This window comes from Vanellus vanellus (assembly GCF_965231255.1).
Source record: "Vanellus vanellus genome assembly, chromosome: 6".
In the NCBI taxonomy this organism is placed as follows: Eukaryota; Metazoa; Chordata; class Aves; order Charadriiformes; family Charadriidae; genus Vanellus; species Vanellus vanellus.
The window spans coordinates 17459260-17485201 of record NC_138911.1 but is presented as its reverse complement, the minus strand read 5'-3'; the positions used below and the strand labels follow the sequence as shown (position 1 = coordinate 17485201).

Here is a 25942-nt window from a genome sequence, read left to right as displayed (position 1 = left end):
AACATCAGTGCTGTAGCCAGTTAGCATACAAATACCTCCAGTTTGCAATGCATTTTTTTCCCCCCTTCCTCAAAGATTGTTTACCCGGTTCTCCGTGTTAAAAAAACAAATGTATCCATGTTTAACACTATGTTTAAGATTGAAACAGTCAGACCTGACTTCTCATAGGAATACTGGGAGTCATGTGGTGGTAACTACTCGGTGTTGCGCTGAGAACCAATTGTCTATTCTACAGCCACTGTTGTTTGCTATCTTTTTAAACATAAAAAATAATCAAATTCGTTGAAAAGGTGATTTCCACAGCCTGGAACCATTTTTCAGGGTGATTTAGCACCTGAGATGAACATAGTTCATGTCTTCGTAGCATAAAATACTCATGACTATTACTCAAAAGGTGTGAAACCACGGATAGTATTACCAGAGATTTCTACCACTTTTTGAGTACCGTAAAGCATGCTGTTTAAATAGGCACAATGTTTCTGGCTTTAGCAGTATGCCATTTGGGACGAGTAATGTGGTTCGTGATAACAGAATTCTCTGATGTAATGTGCTAGGGGCAGATTTCTAATGAGAAAAGCTTTATTGATGGACTTATTAAAACATGCGCTCATGTCATCAGCTTTGGTATCACAAGTGCGATAGCTTATAAATATTCAAACACCCAGCTATGGGACACAGCTGTACCCTACTTTCATGTCTAGTAGGTTTCCTTTGGCCACCCAGCTGATGAGGAAACACACATTGTACGCAAAGCAGCCTCTTATGTGCTTTTCTAGTGTAATGTAAATGTTAATTACACCTCTGAACAGTACTATCAATTCACACTTCTATACCAAGTTAAATGTGCAATGCATCATGTGTTCAGGAAAGGGGAAACATGAGGTTGTCACAGAATCATAGAATGGTTTAGAGTTGGAAAGGACCTTAAAGATCACTTTCAACCCCTCTGCCATAGACACGGACACCTCCTCCTAGACCAGGTTGCCCAAGGCCACGACCAGCCTGGCCTTGAACACCTCCAGGGATGAGGCCTCAACAACCTCTCTGGGCAACCTGTTCCAGTGCCTTACCACCCTCAAAGGGAAAAATTTCTTCCTGATATTTAATCTGAACCTGCCCTCTTCCAGTTTAGAGCCATTCCCCCTCATTCTATCACTACACGCCCTAGTAAAAAGTCCTTCCTAGTAAAAAGCTCTCCTGTAGGCCCCCTTTAGGTACTGGAAGGCCGCAATAAGGACACCCTGGAGCCTTCTCTTCTCAAGGCTGAACAGCTCCAACTCGTTCAGCCTCTCCTCACAGGAGAGGAGCTCCAGCCCTCGGATCATCCTCGTGGCTCTCCTCTGGACATGCTCCAGCAGGTCATTAAAGCCTTTTTTATCAGAGCTGGAAATAGGACACAGATCTGAGTGTGGCAGACCCACATGTTTCATCCACTGAGAAGGAATTTGCCAAGCAGGTGAGTTTGGTTTTGCTGCCTTGTAACTGCTCCCTTCAGCAGAGGAGGACAGGCCTCTGACCCTGGCTTCCATATTTTAGCCACCTTTACTGATGCTTTAAGAAAACTGGAAAACTACTCAAACTGCACTTCAGTTTAAGTAGCCTCTTCCTTCTGTTAGACCTGTAAGGTTGGCTAAAACCTTTGACGTTCGATCATTTCTAGAGGTCTTGGGCACTTGAGATACTATGTCTTTTGTAAAGCCATTAAAAAAAGGATGTAACCCAAACTCATTACATGCACTATTCATGTGTCAGTTATCAGTTGCTGTGCATCAGGACTCCCTTTTTTCCTCCCCCTTAGTCCTAGAAAATAACTTAGCCTGATAATTATTTATTTTGCGTTCTGAAAAAATACTGCTTTAAAAGAATGTTTTACAGTGGAAAGAATATTATCACCTCTCAGTAATGACATGATGTGAAAAATGTCACGTTTCAGTTGTTTGTCACATGTAGTGGTGGCTTGTGTATTGAGTTAGTAAATACTAAGGTTAAGTAGCTTTAAAGCAAGAAATTGCCTTTCTTGAATGTAACCTGGTGCTTCATTTCTGCTAAGACAGCTGGTACGATTATCAGTTCTTACTTGTTCCTCTGTTGCTGAACAAGTATCTTTTTGGGAGGGATGAGCATCTTTGGTTCCAGCGGGTAATCTTAGCTCTCTGGTTTCACAGTAAGACCTTTGGTGTCCAGGTTAGACTTGCATCTAACACAGTGGCATCTTAAGAGGCTTAAGCAGGACACAGATAGTAAAACTAACTTTTTGAAACAGTGGGTATCAAGAACTGCAGAGAGGGTGTAAAGGGAAGGCTAAAAAATTAGATGATCTTTTGACATTTAAAAAAAAAGTTTTTATAGTTACCACCAGAATTCATCTAGCTGAGGAGACTGCCATTTGGTTTATCACACAAGGTACTGGGAGAAAATGTTTGGAAATTGGGCATTTCCAAACACGTGATTAGTTTAATGCCTAATTTAAGCAATAGTAAATCTCAGATCAAAGAGAAAGCCCTGGAAAATTCAGCTGTTCCGAGGAAAAAATCGTACCATGAATCACCTGGAATTATAGCTCATGTAAAGAGCAGATATGCCTCAAGCTTTAAAAAAATGAGTACAATAGTAATACAATAATATGACATTCTGCTCCACTGCTACCGGTTGGATGTTCTGATGATAAAATTATGCATTTAAAATGTATAACCAGTGCTTTGGTCGTTCTAGTAATGTATATTTTCAAGTAGACTCTAAATCTGCCCAATGTTTCAGCACAGTAGCAGCTCATCTGTCTCCAAGCCATGCTCCTTGTGCCCCTTTTTTAAGTTGCAATTGTTTTTCCCTCTTCAAGTGCTATTTCACAGAGGGATTCTCCTGGTCGGGTGGTTTTTGCTTGCTACATCAGCTGCCTGCTTGTCTATGTACCGTTGCAGAGCCTTTAGTTTATTCTGGACATGTCCTAGGCTCTGCTTTTATCAAGTCGTTCCTTTTCCAAAGAGTTTTGGAGTACAGTGTTGCTGATTTCTGCCAAATATCAGTTTGGTTGTTTTTGTGGTGGTTTTGTTTTTTTGGTGGTTTTTTTTTTTTTAATTCATTCCATATAATGCCTATTAGTTTCCTGAGGTATTTGATGTCTTGAAGCTCGGACCAGCTGCCACTGAGAAGGCCATGGCTTTTTAAAGATTTTTTTTCTTCCAGCAATGAATAGTGCACTTGTCCTTTATTTGTAAAGGGAGCAGGGGAAAGGTGATAGTGAGTGAAGGGAGTTTCACAGAGTTGGAGTTCTCCTTTCGTAACTTTGAATTCTGCAAAGAGCCGCCTCTGTTGCACCATTTATTTATGTTGGACCCCAAACTGATAGAAACATGAATCCGAGTACAAATATAAGTCTTTGCACATAACGGTAGCTTGGTTAATGGGGTATGCAACTTCAGAGAGATCTGGCTTATATCTTCATTTTGCAAATGTAAGTTTAGTTTGGTCCGTTTGGAACATTATCAAAGGTCTAGGGAGAGTTTGCACTGAGTTAATCGTGTGCTTTCGTTGGTATAAATTAACTTCCCATTTTGGTATGCTATAATCCTGATGCGCTGAATGATAGCCGCAACTGCTTAATGCTCGCTGATTGGAACGAGCGCAGGAAATTGGCACAAGGAGGAAACTACTTGCCTTCAGCATGTGAAATGTATTTGCCACTTAGCTGAAAATGCTGACTTTGTTGCCTTCAGTCAGGTTTATTTTGCATGTCAAATAATTCTCCTCTCCCCCTTCACAAATTTTAGAGGCAACTGTAAAATGCTGACTGAATGGGCTGTGTACATATGGCATCTGAGAGGGTTTTTTATTAGCTTAAACTAGCACATGTGTTTTCCTGTGAGGAGTATTAAGTGCCGGGACTACAGGTTTAGTGTGTGACTGTTTTTGCAGCTGTGTGGAAGAGCATGATGCGTATTCCCTGGAGCAGGCCTGGGAGAGAGCTCAAGTATGTTGAGGCAAAAGCAGGTTGTGTTTATGGGAATGTCAAACAGAAATATGGCACTTGAACCCTTATCAACGCTGAGCCTGATACCAGTAAATGAGTGGCGGTTGCCCAGGTGTGTGAAAGGAATGCCCCACTTCTAACCGCACAGGTTTTTGTTTCAGAACTTGACGGCTCTATCCTGCAACGCTGTCCTGCCAATCTGGAAAAAAATAACAATTTTCTTTTTCGCTTTGTTATCTGGAGTTGGCTGAAACCAGCGTTAGTCCATCTGAAATTTAGTTCTTGTTGAACTGCTATTGAAGAGCGTGGTCATTGCTCAGGCCAGAAATCTTACTTTTGGAGGATGAATTCTGAAAACGTGCTGCTTCTAGAAAAAGAGGATATCGCGAGTATATGCAGAAGTAGAGGTAATGTCCTGCTTTTGGTGACTGCGCACTCTTCTGGAAATGTCGTACTTGTGGAAAGTATATCACACCCCAGAGAGGGTCCCTTCAAACTGGAAGAGGGTAGATTTAGAATAGATATTAGGAAAAAAAAATTCCCTATGAGGGAGGCGAGGCACTGGAACAAAGTGCCCAGAGAAGTTATGGATGTCCCATCCCTGGAAGTGTTCCAGGCCGGGTTGGATGAGGCTTTGAGCAACCTGGTCTAGTGGGATGTGTCCCAGCCCATGGCAGGGGGTGTTGGAACTGATGGTCCCTTCCAATCTAAACCATTCTATGATAAAGCTGAATACCACGTAGAGGAGCTGGAAGGGTAGAGCTGAGAATCCTGAAGCAAAGCTGTCTAGCACACAGTACCATTTTGTAACTCCCTTCTTGGAGGGAGGGCAGGACTGGGGTGGGCTGTCTTGTCTACACAAGGGAGGTAAAAAGTTAGAACTTTGTCAGAAAGTGTTCCTCTTCGGCATACTCTGTACCTGCTTTTGCAGGAGAAAGTTGTTGAAATAGCTCATAATAAGTCGTGCGATTTAGATGTGGGTGCCTCACTGTGCATATACAGCTATACTTCCATCTGCAGCGCTGTTATCTCATTGTCTTGGAGGATTTCTGTGGGAGATGGTGGTGAGAGCTGTGGGTTTCTCTGATTTGAAAAGGAGCTGACTGCATGTGGTTTGCTCAAAGCCGTATGAGAAACCTGTGTATATAGCAAGCTCTGATCTCCTCTATCTTTTCAGTCTTCCTGACTCCTGCCTACCCACGAACTTCTATACGTTAAAAAAAAAGAAAGAAAGAAAAGAAAGAAAAATCATTAAAATTTAAATATAAAATGAAACCTGGCTGCAGCTTGTGTAAAATACAACTCTGTTGAATTTTTCAAGAGTGCGCATTGATTTAATGTAAAAGATAATTGAAAACCAGAGCTTTCTAGCTTCCCATCCCCACCAGTCTTTTTCGTCTTTTCTTCTGCCCTTTTCTAATAGCATGAAAAGAGATGAGTAAGGAGGAAAAGTTCACAGAAAGCTTAAAGTTATTTTCCCCTTTTCAAAACCAGTGGAACAAAAATATTTTTTCATCAATAATCCTTCTAATTTCTGTTTTCGAATTGTTGCTTCCTGGCTGCTATCACAGTGTGGCCTCAAACAAAAAAAATACATTAGTATGTCTGAAGCCACTTGATTTCAGGTGTTGCTGTTACCAAACTGTATAGCAGGTGACCAGAGCTTGGTCATTACATCTTAAAAATGCCATCTACCATTCCATTCCCTTGTTGACTATACAAAGTGAAGCTATTTCAGGTTAAGCTGGGCTTATAATGGCCGGATTCTTCTTTTTGTGTGGCTCTGCTTTCAGGTAAGAGATATTGTGCAGTATTTATTGTCTCTCAGCAAGGAATAGTGTTGTAACAGTGAGAGTCTGAGGGTGTAAGAGAAACATGGTTTGCTGGAAGACACAATCGCTGTTATTGCCCTGCCATTTAGAGCTGGAAAAAACCAGGCACACAGTCTCTTCGTGAGGTCCCCCAATAAATTCAGTGTTAGCTGTGGAGCAAAGGGAAGACTTGTGAACTGCTCAGTGTAGGACGCGGTGGAGATGAAGTAATTTAAAAAAAAAAATAAGTGAGGAAGGTTATTTAATAAAAAGCATGCAACAAGATACTTGTCCGGATAAAAACAATCAGATCAGGGAAAGTAGCAACTGTGTAAATAGTGTTAATATGAAAAATTCTCTGTAACATAAAAATATAGCCTACTTGGCTTAGACTGATTTTTTTTTTTTTTTTAATAGTCTGTAACAGCTCTTTTCTACTTGTATTAGCATATTGTATGTACTAATGAATGAGTATGCATCTCTGAACTGTGTGTATGTGTGCTTAATCTTAAGTAGGTGAATAGTTCTTTTGAATTCAGTGAGATATAAAATTAAGCATATGCTACACTGGGTGGAAGCCAGAGCATTTTTCACTTCGAAGGAGAGAGTCCTGTATGAATTCCTTCTTGAGACTTTTATAAAGCCCTGAATAAGAGGTTCGTGAAATAAACAGAAAGGACTGGAGTTTTTAATATTTTTTGTGCCAGTGTTAGCGTGTTGACACTTCCTTTCTCTTGCCAAATACTTTGGGTTTAAAGTCTAGTTCTTGAGCATGCTTTGTGATGGGGGAGAACTCCACGCTAAAACAAGTATTGTAAACTAAATGTGCAAGCCCAGCTTAATTCTGCAAATTCCTGGTGAATATCATCAGCAACGAAGTTCAAAAGCTAAAGACGACTGTGTTACGAAGAGACTTGTGCAGGGGTGACGGTGTGGAAAGCTGTTCTAACGCAGCCGTGCTCTGACACCGTGTCTTCGTGTGCAGACTTACACCGCTGACATCTGAGGCCTTTTGTAGGCGGTGGAAAAATTTCAGCTGCCTGCGTTTGGATTTGGCTGAAACCTCCAGTGAGAAGAGCGCTAAGGAAATCAATTAAAGGCTTTTTAAAATGCACCTATGGGAGTTAGGTGCCCAACTCCAATTGAAATTCAATAGGATTTAGTTGCTTGGAGCCTTTGGAAAATCTCAACCTAAAACTGCAGGCCTGCAGTATTCTTTATTGGTCCCAGTGCTGTTGTTCTGTGCTCTCGGCACCGATTAAGGGGAAAATAGAAGAGCTTCGGCACGATCAACTGTTCTAACTCTGTCTCCTAGTAAGTGTCCTTCTTTTTCAGAACATGAACACTTATGTAAATATTATTTCATCCTAATTAGAAACATTAATAAGGGGACCTTAATGATGTTCAGTAACATCTTAGGATTAATTATGGGCCTCTGAAGATAGAAATGTGGTACTGATAACTGCGGTTTTTGTTTCCCGTTGCCTGTTTAATCATTTGGTGCCAAATTTGCTGGATAAAGAATTTTCGCAAATGATACGAGGCTTTTTGAAAGGAAGGAACACCAAATGTTCTGGCTTGAAACATTTTTTAAAAACTTATCGTTATTGTTTTTTGCTCAAAAAGGTGCGATTTACAAAATCTTTGGAAGCGAGGAGATTAAGTAGGGGGAGAAAAATGCCCGGTCCTAAATAGTGCTTTTGGCACTTGCTGTTGCTCAGTAAGTGTTTATATGCGTATATGAAAAGCCATTTATCTTTTTGGTTTCGATCTGTACTTCATCAAGTTGGGATTTTTACTTTCTTGAGCTCGGTGTGTGTCTTTGTCTGTTTGCCTAGGCCATCTGATTTCGCTGTTCTGTGTATCTTAGAAAACAGAGTAGAGCTTTCAGGAAAAAAATCCTGCCTTTCTCTACAGAACAAAGAGGGGCCTCTCTATACAAAGTGAGTGAGATTAGGAGAAACAGTTGCCTTTGCTGCTGTTAATTTGCATACCCTGCTTGGGCTACACACAAGCGCTGTCTGAAGCGTTTTGCAAGCCCTGATGTGTCAGGTGAACAGTGTGCTGTGAAGTGGACTCCAGCTCTCTCTGAACTAACGCGTAGCCTGCAGTGGTTCGGTTTTTGCGTGCTACCCTTCTCTGAGTGTAAATGCAACCTATTGCTCTACAGGAGACACATACCTGCTTTTTTTGACCTTTTGGTGGCTGCAGAGGATAGGCTGCATCCCTGCTTGTGAAGATGCTGAGCCTGTTTCTCTGTGGCCCAATCCAGCTCCGCAGCCCTTGGCTGATGGCAAGTGCCCCATTCGTCACTTTGCATTAGCATCAACAGATCTATTGTCCCCTCTCTTGGCTCCTTCAGAGACCTCCTTGTCACGACTTCTGAACAAAACTTTTGGCAGCGTCCTCGCTCCGCTACCGCTGCCTGAGATTGCGAAGAGGTTACCGTTCCACTTTACTGTTGGCGCACCAGTTGTGTAGCAGAGCTTTTCCGTTGCCTTGCCTTACAAATAGGTATCGGTGCAAGTAGTGCCACAGGAATCTGAGAGCTGAGGTAATGCTGGTTGGCATGCGATCCCTATATAAGCTATGGGAGAACTTACTCCTTGTTTAAAGGAATTCGTGGGAACTTTATCATCCTTGAAGCTAGAATCTGAAAGAAGCCAGACTTGAAAGAATCGTGCAAATAATGTAGTTGATCCCTCCAATGAGGATAACGTAATAGAGCTTGCGATATCGCAGAGATGGGTAGCAGTCGTATTCCCAGTAAAACGTTGGGGTAGGAGGAAATTCTTACATTACAAGAAGTGTGTGCTTATGAGGTTTAAAATCACCCCCCATCATCAATGCCTCTTACTTGCCTGTGCTTGTTTTCTCCCTTCCTTCTTAGGGCAGCCGTCTTTATGGCAGGTGGAATAAGCTGTATGTCGTCTTTGATTTTCATTCTTCAGTAGCCAATCAGAATAACGTAGTGGTATGATTCGCCTTCTTCCTTCTAAAATGTGTATTTTACCTCTCTTATGTTTATGGAGTTCATTGAAGAAAAAAAAAAAAGCCTAGACTCTGAGTAAAGGCGTTCTTGTTCATGAGAGGTTTCAGATGACCTCATCTAGCCCTCCCACATCAAATGGCTGCATGAACATCTGTGGCCCTCCATGACCAGTTACAGCTTTGAGGTCTACAGGCAGAGCCTCAGGCAATATATTCTCTATGCAGATGTTTTCTCAGCCTCCAGAGACAATTTCTTTATCTGTTAAATAGCTGTTGTTATGGTGTCATGATCCATCCTATGTCAGGGTTTTGTTGTGGTTGTTTTTTTTTTTTTTTCTCCCAAGCTATTAATCTGTCTAATTGCTTAAAAACATCTCCTTCAACTAAGTTTAGGGATTTGGTCCTTCCTTTTGGAGTTGCTACTGCACTTTATCTCACAGTGTGGATGTTGGATGCCTCCCAACATTGGACTGTAGCTCTTTCAGTCCAGTGGGGGTAGAGTAGTAAAGGAAGGGCTTTTCAAGATGCATTTATTAGCAAAATAAACCAGATATTCATTTTTGCTAATATACTTGTGTGTGTTTGTTTTCATAGATCTGACTCTCCAGTCCCACAGCTAAAGAAGTCTGGTTCCTCCTTCAATTTGGTCACAGTCCTTTTCATAAGGACTTTTCCCTGTTGTCCTCTGATGAAGGGACTTTCTTGTTTTTTTGCCTAATAGCATCCCAAAGTTTGTCAAGGCAATAGTTAGTGTCCTTACCCATAGCAGGTCCAGTTCTTCAGTGTAGAGTCAAACCTAATACATGGGTTTTTCATCACAGCTCTTCTTTGAGCCCTTCCCTCTGTGTTCCCTGTGTGGGCTTATTATGAAACTGTGATTAATCCATGGGAACTGTGGCAATATGGGCTGTAATGACAGATAGCATGGGAATGTTTGTCAGGGGACTGTGTTTTTATGGATCCTGCCTAAGTTCCTTCACCGGGTGATGAGACCTGTACTTTAGCCAGGTGATTAAGTTATGACGTATCTGTCTCAGGCTGAGGATGATTTTTATGTTTTGATGGCTCTTTCATTACACTTAAAGCAATTCCCAAAGCTGTTCGTGTAGTACCTGATCAACTCAAAGGAACTTCTGTTTCCATGTCAAAACTGTGAAAGTGAATAGTGAGGTGCGCTGAAAAATCTGTTGTGAGGCTTCTGAAATGGATCCCATACACTGCACCAACGCACCAGTGAGGACTCAAGCTCCTTTACTGTTTTTTATGAGAAATATTTAATTCCCTGGCATCTGCTAAATGGCTACCTGGAGGTTTACTGCGGTTTCGCCAAGCACTGTACCACAGTAAAAATGCCCAAGGCTTGGTACACTAGTTTTGCCTACCCGTTCCTTTTAGTTGAAAGTGTTGTGAATTTATGTGTGAGAAGTTGCTCACAGCTGGAGACTTACCGACAGTGATAGAGTTCTTCAAGAAAAGCCATCTACGTGCATGTCTCATGTTCATCTTCTCTACCTTTTAATCCAGAGTTGATCTGGTACTCGGCTATGTTGGGATCATGTGGCTGAGAAGGCATGAAGGTGGCATTAAGCATATGCCGGCGCTGAGCAAGAAGGATGGCAGAAGTGAGGGTGCCACGTACAAATCAATAGTTAAAAGGAAGAAAAGTCTCTCCTCTTAAGCAAGAGGGCTCCTGTATGCCCACAGTATGACTGTCACATCTCAGAGGGCTCTTTTTACCATGTCAGTATAAGTTTTTTATCTCAGTGCTGCATTTCTGTTTTCACCTTGTACAACAGAGCTCACAATTAAGTTACGTGGGGTTGAGTGGGTCCTTGCACAGTGCAGTTGTTGCATGTCTGTAATTTTAAGCAAGAAAACTCCTCCACTGAGCTGTAATCGCCACTCCCACTAGTGTTTTGCAGGCAGTTATTTTCGCTGTACTTTAGTTTTTCCCTTGTGCCGAATGTTGCTTCGTTTCTTATTTCACTTATTCTTTATATCCTCTCTGTCTGCTCAGCACTTTATCCTTCCATTTTCCTATATCAGCTTCTTGATGCCACGCTTCAGTCTAGGTGATTCATTGTGAGAAGCACAAACTTTAATACAGTGCGCTTAGTAGGTAGGTGTTAAGCAGGCAATTAGGAGAAGGTGTTGAAGAAACAGCGGACCAAATTAATCTGTAGCGCAACTCAGATTTGCTGAAATTCTTGGGTGTGAGGCCTTGCTGCGCTCTGCCAGGGTAACTCCTATTAAATGGAGTTGGGCCTAATTACCACCACCATAAATGAACTAAGGATCAGGTTGGCATCCTTCTAGTTAATGTGAAGTTTCACGTTAGGCTGTTAATCGGGAAAATATAGGCAATATTTTAGTAGCTCAGGAAGGCATACTTTTCTAACGTATTTTTTCCTTGCTGTCTGCAAGTTTCTGGCCCCTAATATAAGTGTGTACCAACAGAAATTTATCAGCCTCCCCCAGCCCCGGGAGACTACTTTTTAGACTTATGCAACGCAAGATATTAAAACCACTTTTGTCTGTCACACAGCCACGGGCAGGGGAGGGGGAGTTTGCCAGTTGCTAATGGATACCTGGAGTTTTTGTGTATGACCATGAAGAACAGCTTGTGCACTTTCACCCCCGATGTTCCCTGAATAACTTGGGTCTCATTTAGGTCAATAAGCCTTTATCAAAACGTCAGGAGTGAAAAATGTGTCTTGGTGTAAGCCGACTGGTCGTTCCCTCCAGTCACCGGAGTCTATAGGACAATCAATGTTCTCTAAGCTTGTCTGCATGTCATGCAAAGAGCTGGATGACAGTAACCATTGACTGCGTGTCTGTCGCATTGTCTTTGGGACAGCCGCCATTTGCATACTTGCCGGTGTGCCTGTTATCCAATGAACCATGGAGGGCCTTTAAAAAACATACGCGCACAACTCCGATGCAAATTTCCTACGCAAGAGAATACACGCTTCTCTGAAGCACAATCCAGGCTTTCACTTTCTACCTTCTCGCTATAAAACTGAAACTGTGCTCCTGACAAGGCCACGGTGCCTGCTCAGAGTGCTGTTTGTGGCTTCATTGTGCTAAAACATCAACTTTTCCCTGGGTTTTTCTTTGCCTACCAAGATAATTTGTTGTTGTTGTCTTTTCTTTTGCTTTTGGGAATATCTGAACAATCTTGTCTGCGCTAACGCGTATAATGTGAGGCCATGCATCCCCATCCTCAGATTAGTTATTTTGAATGAAGGACAGTGTTTGCTCCCCGTATGGTTGCTATTGTCTTTTGTTAAGGCAGTCGCCTTCGTGGTAGTGATGAAAGGAGATGTATTAGCCTTCTGCATACAGAAGAGTACTTGGATATTAGAGTTTATTGACTATGTCTGCGAAACGAATACAAAGACCCGATCAGAAAAAAATGGCCTACGGTGCTTTATTTTGCTGTGACAATTCAATGGCACCTCATGTAAAGCACGGCTCATAATTTTGCTATTCACTGCAGGTTCGTAAATGATGTTAGGTCAAATTGGACAAAGGGAGAGTTTTGTTGCATTTTGAAGCTTCTGTCATAAGACGCAGGCTTTCCTAAAAGCACCTGCTGCAGATGCTGTTCCTTTAGATTTGTGACGTTCATTATGACTTTATTGAAAAATATTTAATAATAGTCCAATTTAAAAGAAAAAAGGTGAAGGGTTCCGGTGGATCTTTTCAGAACGAAGCTGTAGAAGAGATTCTTGGCTGGGTTGAAGGGTCTGAGCTTCATGTTTATTACAACCAATAATCTGGGCAATTTCATTATATCTTGAAAATCTAACCGGAATACAAGTGACTATAAACAATTATGATAGCTGTTCTGCTGCGTCTGACATCTAACACAGGTTATGAGATTGTCAAAACTAAGGGAAAGAGTCCTGGCTAATGTTCTCCTAGCTTTTCTAGAAGTGTCACGGAGTTGAACTTCAACGCTGTAGTGCCCTGACATGAGCAGTTTGTTATCAGGAGACTGACTTTTTAGAACCACAAAAAGATTATAGCGAAGTCGACTGAAGCATAACAATTTCCCCCCCCCCCCCCCTCTTTTTGCTGTACACCTATTATTTCACTCAGTATTCAGGGCAATGCCCCATGCATTTTTGAAGCTGATAATGATTCCCATTCATCTTGACTGGACTAGGGTCGTATCCTTGTTATTTCAGTTAATTTAGAAGGTAATCGTAGGTCCCATCTTGAGTCCCATTTGCCAATCTGTTATGAAAAATAGCAGTGAGCCCTGCAGAAATGTGAGGAGGCTGGATAAAAGCTTCGGCAGCGTGTCATCTTCTCTGCAGTCGCTCTTTATGTTAAATCTCTCTATGAAATAAGCAGCTCGTTCTCTTAATCTGCATTATCCTATGTCACTGATACCTTTTAGTTGGTTTCTTTGCTTTACTCTTTCCATATGCCATGTGCTGTGCGTTTTCAATTACAAACCACTGTTAGCCATACCAATAAGTAGATTTTGCTGTTGGCTCTGACTGTGAATGTGACCAGTTATCAATTGAGTTGGCCGGTAAGGAAGTATTGCAGTTCCCTGATACTTGAGGAAACTATGCTGAGTATGACGTACTCAACCAGTCTGTAGAAAAGCACAGTCGCTAAGTTCCAAATATGACATAATTGTACCTTTGATCCACAAGAATGTCTGATATCTTTGACATCGATCACTTTGTAGGCATTTCCAGAGCCATACCTTAGCGTAGGTTAACACCGGCAGTGCTTCAGGACGAGACGTCTGTTTCTGCCGAGGTCTCAAATTGTTGCCAAGAGGATGGGACAAGCGTGCTTGAGGTCTCACTATGTTTTCAGTGCACCTGGAGATGGACATATTGGTAATGGGTACTAGACATCTCTCTTCAATCCATGTGAGATTGAAGGAAGACTGGAAAAGTAAAAATAAGTGGGAGGTTAAGCTTATATGGTAAATGGAATGTGAAGCACACCTCTTCCCAAAATGAAATACGCTAGCAAAATACTCATCTTCTCACTGCAGACTGTGCTTGTTTTCTTTGGCTCAGTCAGGAAGCCTTTTGTTTGAATTAGACCAAGTGAATTGCACAGAACGGTTTTCAGTTTTTGTATCTATAGATAAGCCAAACTAAATGCAATTAAAGTATTTAAGCTTGCTCTTAATCTTTTATTTCTTTACTCTTACAGGTTTTTCTGTTACTTTAGGTCATTTTGGTATAGCTGATGTTTTTTTCACCTTCCAAATTTTACATTTGATCGTAGCGCTTCCTAATACATTCTGAAAAAAGATGAAAGACATACAGTAGAGAATTAACCTAATTCCCTGTCTGTTTCTTTTAGGAAATTGTATTAGTGGTATTCTTTGGAACAGAATATGTGGTTCGGTTATGGTCAGCAGGATGCCGCAGTAAATATGTTGGAATATGGGGAAGGCTTCGTTTTGCTAGGAAGCCTATTTCAATCATTGGTGAGTACGCACAACTCGCAATGTTGACATAAACAACGAGTAAAAGTTGTCCTCGAAAGTTTTAAGAAGTGGAATTTCTGCTGCAGTTGTAGCCAATTTAGAGCAAGAGCTCTTGTCATTCACATTAATGTAGATCTGAATCTCCTTTCGGGAATCTATGAGACTGTCATTTGAGAACAAATGTAGCTTGGTTTGTTTTTCCAGAAGAGCAGAGTGTTTTCTTTTCACAAGTGATCTGAAGCTTTGCCAGAAGTAAGACTTGGCCATAGTCCTGTCTCCTGCGACCTCAGGATCCCAGACGCTGTACAACAGCTACAACTGTATTTTTTTTAAATATACTGAACAGCCTTTTTTTTCCCCCCCAGCAGCCGTTTGAATAATTTATTGTGAGTTTATTTTGCACTCTAATTGAGCTACGTACTGCACGATGGAGCTTGATAGATGCACCGTAGTTACTTTGTGTACCTATCAGATTAAAATATGGTTTTCAGTGATGCATTTGGAAGTGGGCACCTGACTTCCATTGATATTCGCTGCAGTTAGCTTCCTAATGTGACTTCAGTGTTCTTAGAAATTCCATATATATTCTGTATATGTCACAAACCATTATTTTTTTTTTTTAGAATTCTTATCACGCATTTAACAATTTCACTGAAACAGAATAAACCAAAATCAATCTGTATTTTGTTAGCCAGTATTGAGAGAACTGTGTAAAGACCCTTGCCTGAAGTACTTAAAATATAAATGGTTCAAACAAACCAGATTTTGGAAAAGGAGTATTGTTACAGAAGCATAGTAATTCTTGTTCTGTGACATAGTTTTTTCCGCTACTCGGAAACATTGTTTGTTGTTGAGTAGAGGATATAGTTTTTAATAAACTATCTACAACTTTGTTCAGTATAAATTACAAAATTTTGTACCTGGGTATTTTTGCTATCATAAAATAGTTTAGCTTCTCTGTGCATATATATAAATAACAACTGTATCTCAGGTGTGACTGCAACTATAAAATGGCTCTGACCGCATCTTTGCGCTCTGTCTGCAATCCATTTCTCTTGGGACCTAGAACGCTAGGAGTTCTGAAACATCATCCAATTTATTTCAGCTTGAAAAGCAAAACGAAGTTCCACTTTCCCACATAGGTATCAAGAACTATTTAATTTTCAAAGATACAGAGTTCCTTTCCAAAATTAACTAGGCCCAAGGCACAGAGATTTAGAGTACAGTCCTAGGGCAATACTGACTTAAACTAAATTAGACTCATACACTAATTCCAATTTTTCTCTCCCTTTTACACCTGGACAGATGAAATAGTAGTAAGGCAATTGTCTTATATGTGAAATAAACCCCAAAATGTCAATGAATAAAATGCTGTCTACAACAGCAGAAAAAATAAGATACACGGAAGAGACAATAGGTAGAAACTGCTGAAATTCCTCATGGGTTACAGTTAATAAGGATTCCAGGCTGCTGAGGCTGCTTTACAGTAACTGATATCACTCTCGTAATTCATCTAGAATGTGGCCATCTTGGACCTATCCCAGTAAAACCTTTCTATCATATCATACAATTATATTTTCTTTATAAGTTACAATAGAGATCTCTTGAGATATAAACAAAAATCGTAATTGGGGGTGACTGTTCAAATTGTTGAAGTAACATTGCCATTGGTTCTAGTAATAGTCTTGCAGAAGTATTGCAAGATGCTGCTAACTCATTTTTTAAAATTTGATTTTATTTTCCAGATTTAATTGTAGTTGTTGCTTCCATGATAGTTCTTTGTGTGGGCTCTAAAGGTCAAGTCTTTGCGACCTCAGCTATCAGGTAATTATATGCAATAAAAGAAAATAATGTTGTCTTAGTTAAGGTGGTTTTGTTTTTTCTTTTTTTTTTTTTTTTACCTCCTATTTCAATTCTTGCAGGAGAGAATAAGTCACCCATCAGAGTCATGTAACAGAGCAGATCACCAGACATGTATGGGTGTGAAACAGTGATCCCCTTAAGTGTAGGGGAAACAAAATTTGGCATGTGTTGTCTGGTCATAATGCATTTATGTCTGGCTGTGATAGAAGTACATATACCTCTGCCTCCTTTCCTCAACTAGGTGGGTTCTACCCAAATCCCGTTGCAGTTTCTTGGCTCGGTTTTGTAGCACATCTTTCATGCTTCATGTCTTTGACGTCTTCAAGCTGCTTCTTCCTAAAATGCCTGGGGTTAGTGGTTGTGAATTCCTAATGGACTGAATCCGCCTTGTGCCCAGGAAGGTCACACCACTTGATTTTCTTGAAAGAGAGAGTACAGGGCAGCGCACTGTGCTCTGTGCACTAGCTGCAGCGATGCTCTAGGTTTGCGGTGACTCTCATAAAAAGAATATTTTAAAATATTATTGGACCGTCTAGTTGAAATTCCTCAAAGATGAGGAATTCAGATCTTTAGTTAACTGTTCCCATCCTGGCAAGCAGGTGAAATAGGAGCGGATGAATGATTTCTAGAGCATTCACGGTTTGTGTCCAAAATTCCTGAATCCTTGAGTTATCCTTACTAGCCATGTGTACAAAGGTCTGTCCTGTTGTGCAGTCTTCCCCTGCTGTATTCATAACAAAAAAGATGAAAGATGGGAGAATGGAGTGAAAGGTCTAACATAAAATACGATGTCTCTCTCTTAAAACGGTCCTTTGGAAGAGACAGACTTCCCTTCTCTGCCTCTATTTCTTCTCTTGTATCTTTAGTCTCTTCATTCGTTTAAAAATTGTGTTCCAGGGGCATCCGTTTTCTGCAGATTTTACGAATGCTGCATGTTGATCGTCAGGGTGGTACATGGAGGCTGCTGGGATCAGTAGTGTTCATACACAGACAAGTAAGTTTGAGTACTCTGAGGAGCGGCATAATAATTGATGCTAAAAGTCCTTATATTCAGAACAGCATGTATGCAGACATGATGATGATGTCAAATATATGTAGTGTGGAGGCGGGCAGTCATTTATTGTAACCAAGTGTGGTTGTTCTCTGTTGTTCAAGGGACAAATTAAAAATACGCACCTCCACTTTGACAAACTTCTGACTTGTAGTTGAACCTAACCACAGAAAATGAGACTTCTGAAAAGTAGTCTAAATATTTCTAAATATAGGTATCTAAATTCCAAAGTTGTTTTCGATGTGGCACTGTTTGAAAAATTTACCCTTTTGGTGACCAAAGGGTTAATGAGTGACACTTGGAAGTGAGGAAGCTTTTGACTCTGAAATGTGCATGCTGGGCCAAGTCATCAGCTATGGTGTAAATTTTTTTCACCATTGAGCTCAGTGGATTTTTGCGAATTTGCACAGTCAACATTCGATGTCGGTGTTTATTAATTGCTGAGATTACATTCTTCTGTTCCAGTTATCTTTTAAAAAACATCAGTGATAGGTAATTGAAGTGCCTCAACGATATCATAATGCCGTTATTTTGATTCTCTTTGCAGGAACTGATAACTACACTCTACATTGGATTTCTGGGCCTGATTTTTTCCTCTTATTTTGTGTACCTGGCTGAAAAAGATGCTGTAAATGATTCTGGAGAAACAGAGTTTGGCAGCTATGCAGATGCCCTGTGGTGGGGAGTGGTAAGTACAGCAATTTCACATGTACTAAAAGTAGTTAACGCCTTCAAATGTGGAGTGAAGTTCAAGCAAGCATAGAGTAAGAACAGCACTTTGAAATGGCCTCTTATTGCTTCAGTACACTTTCTGCTTTTGTAATCCTGTGAAACTAAGAACATACTATAGTTGGTCCGTAGTTTTATTTGGTGTTTATAGTCTTATGTGATCAGAAGTGATCAAATTATGTATACAGGACGTAGAAACGTCTGTTCTTATTTCTTTATCCTGTCTTCCCTTCTGTTATAGTGATTACTCCTTGCTACCTTTCTAGTGGCAGGGTTCAATCTTCTAAGGTGGTAACAGTCTTGCTAAATCAGGGTTAGTGTTTTTGGGTTGGTTTGGGGGATGCGGTGGTCCCTTTTTTTTTTTTTTTTTTTAAAAAACAAACAAACAAACAAACAACCCACCACCAACAAAACAAACATATCTATGGTTTGCAATTCGGCCTGGGACAGTAATTCCCTGTTTATTCAGAACAGACTAATTCCAGACCCAGGAGCATCCAAGATACTTAAGAAATCCAGGCACAGGACTGTTTTAAAGTGATTGTGTTGCTTTGGAACCCGCTTAGTATCCTTATGTGGCATTCGTCTATGCTACGTTGACATACTGTCTTGCTCAGAGATTTCTCATTTTTCCCTGAGGTGCTGCCATACTTTGTGGTGTAGATGTATCTTTAGTTCTGCAGATAAAGTTCGGCTTTCTTGCTGTTGCTAGTGACAGTCGTCTCTCTCTTTTTGTTTATTATATGTACTTACTAGTTTGGCAGCTCTATTCCGGGGTAATATTTTAGTAAACACTTTAATTCTGTTGCTTCTGCTAATAACGATTCCCTCTTTCTTTTCTCACGCGATATGCAAATATTAGGTTGGCTGCTCTGTTTTGGGACTTCCCATCTGTAATTGTTTCCCTTTCCTTTTCCTATTACAGTTCAAAGAAAAGTACTTTTTGAAGCTATTTTTCCTTATCATTAGTGTTCAAGCAATGACTTGGTTTTATCTGCTTTAAGTGTATGTGGCTTAACAGAACAAGCTGTCATCATTAAGTGCTACAGATCTTTAAAATGCATAGGCTTCACTAGTGATCCCATGCTTGCATTTTCAAAATGTGCTGATCTTCTAGAGTTTTCTCTTGGCTGTTTTAAATCAAAAGTCGTTTCGTTTTTTTTGTTTGTTTGTTAAAAATGAGACTCCTAGTAAGTCTTATGTACAAGAACGATAGGACTAACACCTCTGTTTCACTTATTAAATAGGCATTTTTAAAGAAATATTTTTAATAAACCTCTGCGTGTGTGTGCTTATATAGTCTTCTCTACAAATAGTACCACTTGCTGTTTCAGGAAGGAAAGATCTGTTGATGAGCAAGTCCGTTGCAGGTCTCCTGGTGCTGAAATGGATATGTAGCCTTTTTTTGAATCAAACAGGTTTTGTTTGTTGGTACTAAGATCTGTAGCAGAATTCTTTCCTCTTGCTGTCTGCCATGGTTAAATACAACCTCTCTTAGTATCAGAAAACTTACTGTGTAGCAGAAGGAAGTGGCTTTCTGGCAAGTAGCTTTTTCAATGCTTTCATGTCATCACGGCATTTTTATTTTCCAGTACAGCGGTCAGACGACTTGGTAATTAAGTGGCAGATGTAGCTGCATTTAAAAACACATGCTGTCATTGGTGTTGGCATTAAAAATTAAGTATGTGACAGACCAGATTGGCTTACTGAAAATACAGTAAAACCTTCCACAGAAGCAAAACGATATGTCAGGATATTGAAATATTCTCTTTTCAGCAAATTATTGCTCAGTTAGTAAGCATGCCAGTTATTTGGTCTTTCTAATTACAATAAACTTATTTAATCAATAAGTTTCATTATGATAATATTATAACTTCTGTTGCGTTGCAGCATGCCACTTGAAGTGTGAGACTGCATTCAACGAACCCATAATGTTATTTCTTTAATATTAAAAATGGGATTTACTGTCCTTGTTCTGACCTAAACGCAGGTGCTATACTTCTGCTAACTGCTAAAAGGATTTAGCAAAAACAATACTGAAATGGATTTAGGTCCATACGTTTCTGGTGTTTTGATACTGTAATATACTTCACACTTTCTGCTAGGAAAAAGCCCTGTAAAGCTAGGACAGTAACTGTAAGGTCCTTAAGTATCAGGACGCTTCCTGATGAAGGTCTCAAACTCATACAAAAGCTGTCTCAACGTGTTAGGTCTCAAAGGTTTCGGTTATGTTTTAGCCAGAATTTCCAGAGTCGCTTGAACACCACAAATTCTGGTCAGTGAAAATCTGTCTCAGTCTGTTTTGAACTGGACACACAGAGAGGATAATTCACAGCTCCTGTCTCAAACATCATCATAGATACGCGATCTGTCTGGCAACATAGCTGATCTCACTTCTCTGAAAGTGCACTTACCTCACGTAGTAGAGAATACTTCTAAAATAAAAGTACTTGTTAATGTTTTCACACCCCCTTTCTCACTCTACGACATTGCACTTTTTTTGTTAACTTCAGCTTATGTCTACGCTGCTAAACAAGTTCTTTGGGTACCGGCAATAGACTTTGTAGTGTAGCAAGTCATAAAGTAAACCATGTAAAAGGTCTGTGTTACCACAACTAAGCTGCATCTGGAACTGGGTACTTTTATATGACTGTGCTTTGCTGACTATAGACATACCCATAGGGTGCATAACTTTTAATTAAATGTCTTCATTGTCATTGTTGTTATTTATAAATCTATATTGCTTTTCCATTTCCATATGTAAATTGGCCTCCTGGGCTTTATTTGAATTTCCTTGAGAACTCTGGCTGTAGCTATTCACTGTTCCAGTTTATGGGCTTCTTGAAGAAACCCAAGGTTACCTTGCGACACAGAGAAAAGATTTGTCTGTATTATTGCTGGTTTTGAATGAAGCACATGTTGTACAAATAATTCTGCCAATGCCTGCATATCTGTATGTCTTTCAAAAGACAAGTTTAGTATTTGAAAGTAGAATACAAGTAACACGATGCTTCTTTCAGCTCCCCAATGCACGTATTCAAAATTACTCTGCTTATGTTGTCCTTCAACTCCAGACTTACACTCTTAAAGACCTGGTATCAATTCTGGATGATAAAAACAAGAATTTAAAAAAAAAAAAAAATTAAGATGCTAAATGTTCTCACCAAATCTGTCAATGATGCCCACCCTCAGGAAACATAATCAGCTCACTGTCTCCATTTTATTTGTTGTTTTTTTGTTTTGTTTTTTTTTTTCTTTTTCCTCCTCCCCTCCCCCCCCCTTCCTTCCCCCTCCCCCCCAAACATTAAACTCAATCTTGCTTCAGGCAGACTGGAGGAAGCTCTCCTTTTCATATCCACTGAATTGATACACAATTTACAACCTTCACATCTGAACAAACATCCTTCAGGAAAGCCATTATGTGGATTGTGCTAACAGTCTCTTTGATCATGAATTTGCCACAAGAAATTATTGAATATAGCCATGCGTGGATATTACACTGTGCCTGTTGCTTTCTATTGGTTTGAAATGGATCAAGCAATTATCTGCAAGTAACAGTTTTAGTTAAGAGTTTCTTGTTCCTTTAATTCATCGATATATGCTTTCCCACCAAGGACCAAATAAATTCAACAAACCATTGGTAAGTTTGCTTACTTCTAAGCATACATAAAACCGTGTTCCGATTTAGCAAAGCCTATCAGCAAGTGCTTAATGTAAATTGAAAAGTAGTATCGTGGGAAGGCTTTGCTGAAAATTTGCAGGAAATACCACTTGAAACTACACATGCATAGAACTTTTGCTGAATTAGAACAAATCTGCTTTAATTTATAAATAGTTGAACATAAATATTGAAAAATTTCCACATAAAAGCGATCTTGTGTTATTCAGACCCCTTTTTTCCCCTCCTTCTAAATTTAAAAAGCTGTTGAGAACTGCACACTGACTTCAATGATAGACAGAAGGAGACACTTCATTTTTATTCCTTTTGTGGTTTACAAGTCAAGAATACCAATTATAGGCCTGTTATATCCTCCCCCCTCCTAATTTTCGGGATGAAGTGTTTGGGGTTTTTTTTGAGGAAGTTGGTTATTTTAAGAATTTTTGAAGGGGGGGTCAAAAGATGTAAGGGTTAGTATCTTTAAATTCTTTTTGCATGCAAAAAAATAAGTTTTGCAACTGCCTTCTCATCTCTGAACTTTAACTCCGTGAGCAGTTCAAACTACATTTTGTTCTCATTTATTTAAGATCTGTGGGGTAAATATGGAGAAACCTTTTAAAATTCTTCCTCACAAAGTACAGATAAAGATATTCTTACATTTAGATAACACTCTTGGGACTTATTTTCTTAATTCCCAAATCTTTAAACTTCTGTCGAAAGATAATAAGGAGCTAGGAAAAGAATTATATCAAGAAGAATCCAGAAATTTTCAACAGTTTTCCATCTGATGAAACAAAAGTAAAGCATTTCAAAATATAGACAATTTTCTATGTCAGGATCTAGAAAATATAATTATAATTAAGGAATTTAGCTTTCATTTAAATTTCAATAATTATGACAAATTATACTCCCGTTGAAATGGGTTCTAGGAGGCTGAAGCTAACTTTGCTCGGATTTTCCTGTCATAGGGCTAGAATTATCCTCATAGGAAGATGTTTTAAAATTTCCCTCTGAAGATATTTGGCTACCTTGTATACGTTTAAGCATTCTTTCCCCCCCCCCCCCCCCCCCCTTGTATCTAGATAATGTTGTTTCTTTTCAGTTTAATTACTATATTTTGTGAGGTTTAATATAGTATTAATACTGAACGGAAAATAGCTACCGAATTTCCATGAACAGTTCAGAAATTGTAGTCAAACTATCTGTTGATAACTTTCCCCAGCACTGCCTTCAATATCACTCCGAGCTGTAGAGTGTACTACTTCAACTGGCCGCTTTTTCTGACATTTGTTGTACAGAAGTGGTCTCTTGAGCAAGGCCTAGATAAGAGAAACTCCTCTACTATGGATTAAGAACCATATGTGCTCCAGTTCAACACTGGTGAGATCAAGTCCAATAGGCAGAGCTGGCTGTTGACTTTGCCAGCAGTGTGACTGATGATGGCCAGCGGACCTCCCACCATTTTCCATTCATCTGACCGGTAAGCCCAGGAGGACTGGCATACTGCAGTCTCCAGCCTCCCGAAGAAAGTGGGTATCAATGTGCTGTAAAATATAAACAACAGATGATGGATTAGGATACAAAGATCTGGACCTCCTTTGAGTTTTATTGCTCGTGTCCATGTATAACTGTAAGTTTGCTACTGAGTTCAGGTCTAAAGCTGTCTGTTCATTCCAACTAAAAATTATTATAATAATGATCAAATGAAAAAAATGATCAAATAACCATCTTCCTGGAAGGTTTTAAGTCTTTTTGCTGGACTATATTTTCCCAAACCTTTGGGTTTTGGTAGAAGTACTTGCAAAGGGAAGGCAAAAACCAACAACAAAAAACCTCAAAAAGGTTCAGATGAACCCCTACACTTTGCCTATACCTTCACTAATAATGAACAGTTCTCCCTATTTTTATCCAATAAAGTTTATGTCCTATATCTTGTCATCCTTGAGAACTACTGCCAGGATGATCCAGGAGATGAATAGACTATTTTACAAGAGCGATTGAAAGCAGCTTTTATTGTGAGGCTAAACACACTGAGAAAGGGATTCTGCGGCCTTCAGAGTGTGCTGTGTTGCGGGTGTGTGTACTGCAGGAGTGAGGCAACAGAAAAGGGGAGAGGGATAAACTGAGGCCATGGAATGGTGGAACAGAAAAGCAAGGCTGGAAACCCATCTTTGAGAAATGAAGATGGAGCCTCCAAGAATGCCTGGTGCCATCAAAAGCACGAGGTTCTGAAATAACCTCCCAACAGAAACAGTGAGGGGAAAGCCAATTCATTTTCAAAAGGAGATGCGTTTTCAAGAGTTAGTGAATGAGATGACAATAATGTCATTATTGAGGTGACAATAAGCACATGTCTTATGAGGAGCGGCTGAGGCAACTGGGGTTGTTCAGCCTGGAGAAAAGGAGGCTCAGGGGAGACCTTATGACTCTCTACAACGACCTGAAAGGAGGTTGCAGAGAGGTGGGTGTCGACCAGTTCTGTCAAGTAACAGGTAATAGAACAAGAGGAAATGGCTTTAAGTTGTGCTAAGGGAAGTTTAGACTGGATATTAGGAAGAATTTCTTTACTGAAAGGGTCATCAGGCATTGGAACGCATTACCCAGGGCAGTGGTGGAGTCCTCATCCCTGGAGGTATTTAAGGGTTGTATAGATATAGTGCTTAGGGACATGGTTTAGTTGTGGGCTTGTCAGTGTTAGGTTAATGATTGGACTAGATGATCTTACAGGTCTTTTCCAATTTAGGAGATTCTGTGATTCTGTAATGTGGCTGACTTGAATTAGCCAGAAACTAGGGATAGCAACCAGAAAACCCCTTCAGCCCTTGTATTCTTACTGACTTAGTTAAATCTGCTGTAGTCCCTTTTTTCATTGCACAGAACAGACTGTGAAAATTTAGGTGGGCTCAGCGCTCCAACCTAATTTCCATCAGTTGTTTTTTCTTAAGGCTCTTCTAGTTTTATTGCTGAAATCTCACAAGTGGAGATGTTTACTTTGGGCCACCATTTGATTAGGAGATTTAGAATGGCCAGTAATTTGGTCAGAACAGATTGATAGCTGAAAACGACACCTTGAAGAGATATTAAACTAAGATCCAAGAGCAATGGCTAAACATCGCTGAGGTTCTGTTATTTAAGAGACACGACACTGAAGTTGATATATTGTTTGTTGTGTTTGCAGTTGGATGTGTAGTTCCATTTCATTTCATATCCTAAGTTATTAGAAGTGTTTCAGTGTCCTTCAGGTGTCATTGTGTCTCAGTTATGTACTTCAGCTGGATCAAGAACGATGGTGCGAGCCTGCAATGATAACTGTATGAAAACGGCTTTGAAATTTTAGAAGAAAAAGGAATCCAAACATCCCCTTTAAATGTTTGTAGTAGTAGTGACCAGGAAGTTCGTTCTTTAGCTTTGGATTATGCTTTAGTTCCAATGTTTCAAAACATTTGTGTCCTGTAGAACATAGTCTCTCAACTTGCTCATCTGAAGGGTGTAACTTGTATCTTCTCAGAGTGCTACAACGTACATAGAGGTGATTGGGAGCAAGAAGTGGAATTTCTGTTGTGTGAATCAGTTCTTATCGCTAACATTCTTATATGCACAAGGAAGAAAAATATTGTCATTTGGAAAAGAATTCAAAATATCGAAAGATCGCTAGGGATTTTTTTGGCTTTATACAGAGAGCATGCTTCACACTGAAATAAGAGAGTGAGTGTCTAATCTGTTTGTGCATGTGCTGCATGGATTTCAGCAACTTGGAACGATTCTTCTTGATATTCAACTTGTGTGAATGCAGTTGACTGAATAAGATGTCAAGCAGTAGAAAGGCTTCTAACGTGTTCACTACACTTAGGCGTACAGGAGAGCATTCAAAGCATTTTGCAATTCGCTGCTGGAGCTGGTCGATGTTTCTGGTATATCACTGGATGTTCTTATATTACTTAATTACCAAGATGGGTATTGAGGGAGGGGACAGAAAACTTTGAGTAGTGTTTGGTATGCAAAACAATACCTAGTGCAGTTGATTTTGGAAGTTGCGGTGCTGCAAATACAGAGGGGAAAAAAAAAATAGTTTAGGTATTTTTCGATGATGTGACTTTCCCTTATTTGTTTTAATCCTTGGCTTTTTAAATTTTTTTGGCTTGCGTTTGCTCCTTCGGTCCTGGGATGTCTGCCTTTTTAATACCTCTGAATCATGTGTTCTTTTATTTTGTCCCTGTTTATCCAAATTTTTGCAAGGCACACAGCAAGGATTTCATCAACAGAGCGCTGTTAGTCACCTGATTAGTTTGCTGTGCTCACTTTAGCCTGGTGGCCTTGAGTAAAATCCTGTCTCTACTCAGTGCTGCTGAACATTACTATTTCTTCTTGCTGTGTGGATTTTTGCTTCATATTTCCTCCTTCA

At 39.9% G+C, this 25942-nt stretch overlaps 1 protein-coding gene across 1 annotated transcript in view; it reads left to right on the top strand.

Moving 5' to 3' along the window:
• The window catches only part of KCNQ1 (potassium voltage-gated channel subfamily Q member 1), a gene marked incomplete at its 5' end in the record, with an annotated part of 365071 nt that overhangs the window by 76108 nt on the left and 263021 nt on the right, over nt 1-25942 (top strand). The window contains 4 exons of the mRNA XM_082485244.1: nt 14113-14239; nt 15985-16063; nt 17000-17096; nt 17701-17841. Of these exons, the coding sequence (XP_082341370.1) occupies nt 14113-14239; nt 15985-16063; nt 17000-17096; nt 17701-17841 (444 nt within the window). The remainder of the gene's footprint in view (nt 1-14112; nt 14240-15984; nt 16064-16999; nt 17097-17700; nt 17842-25942) is intronic.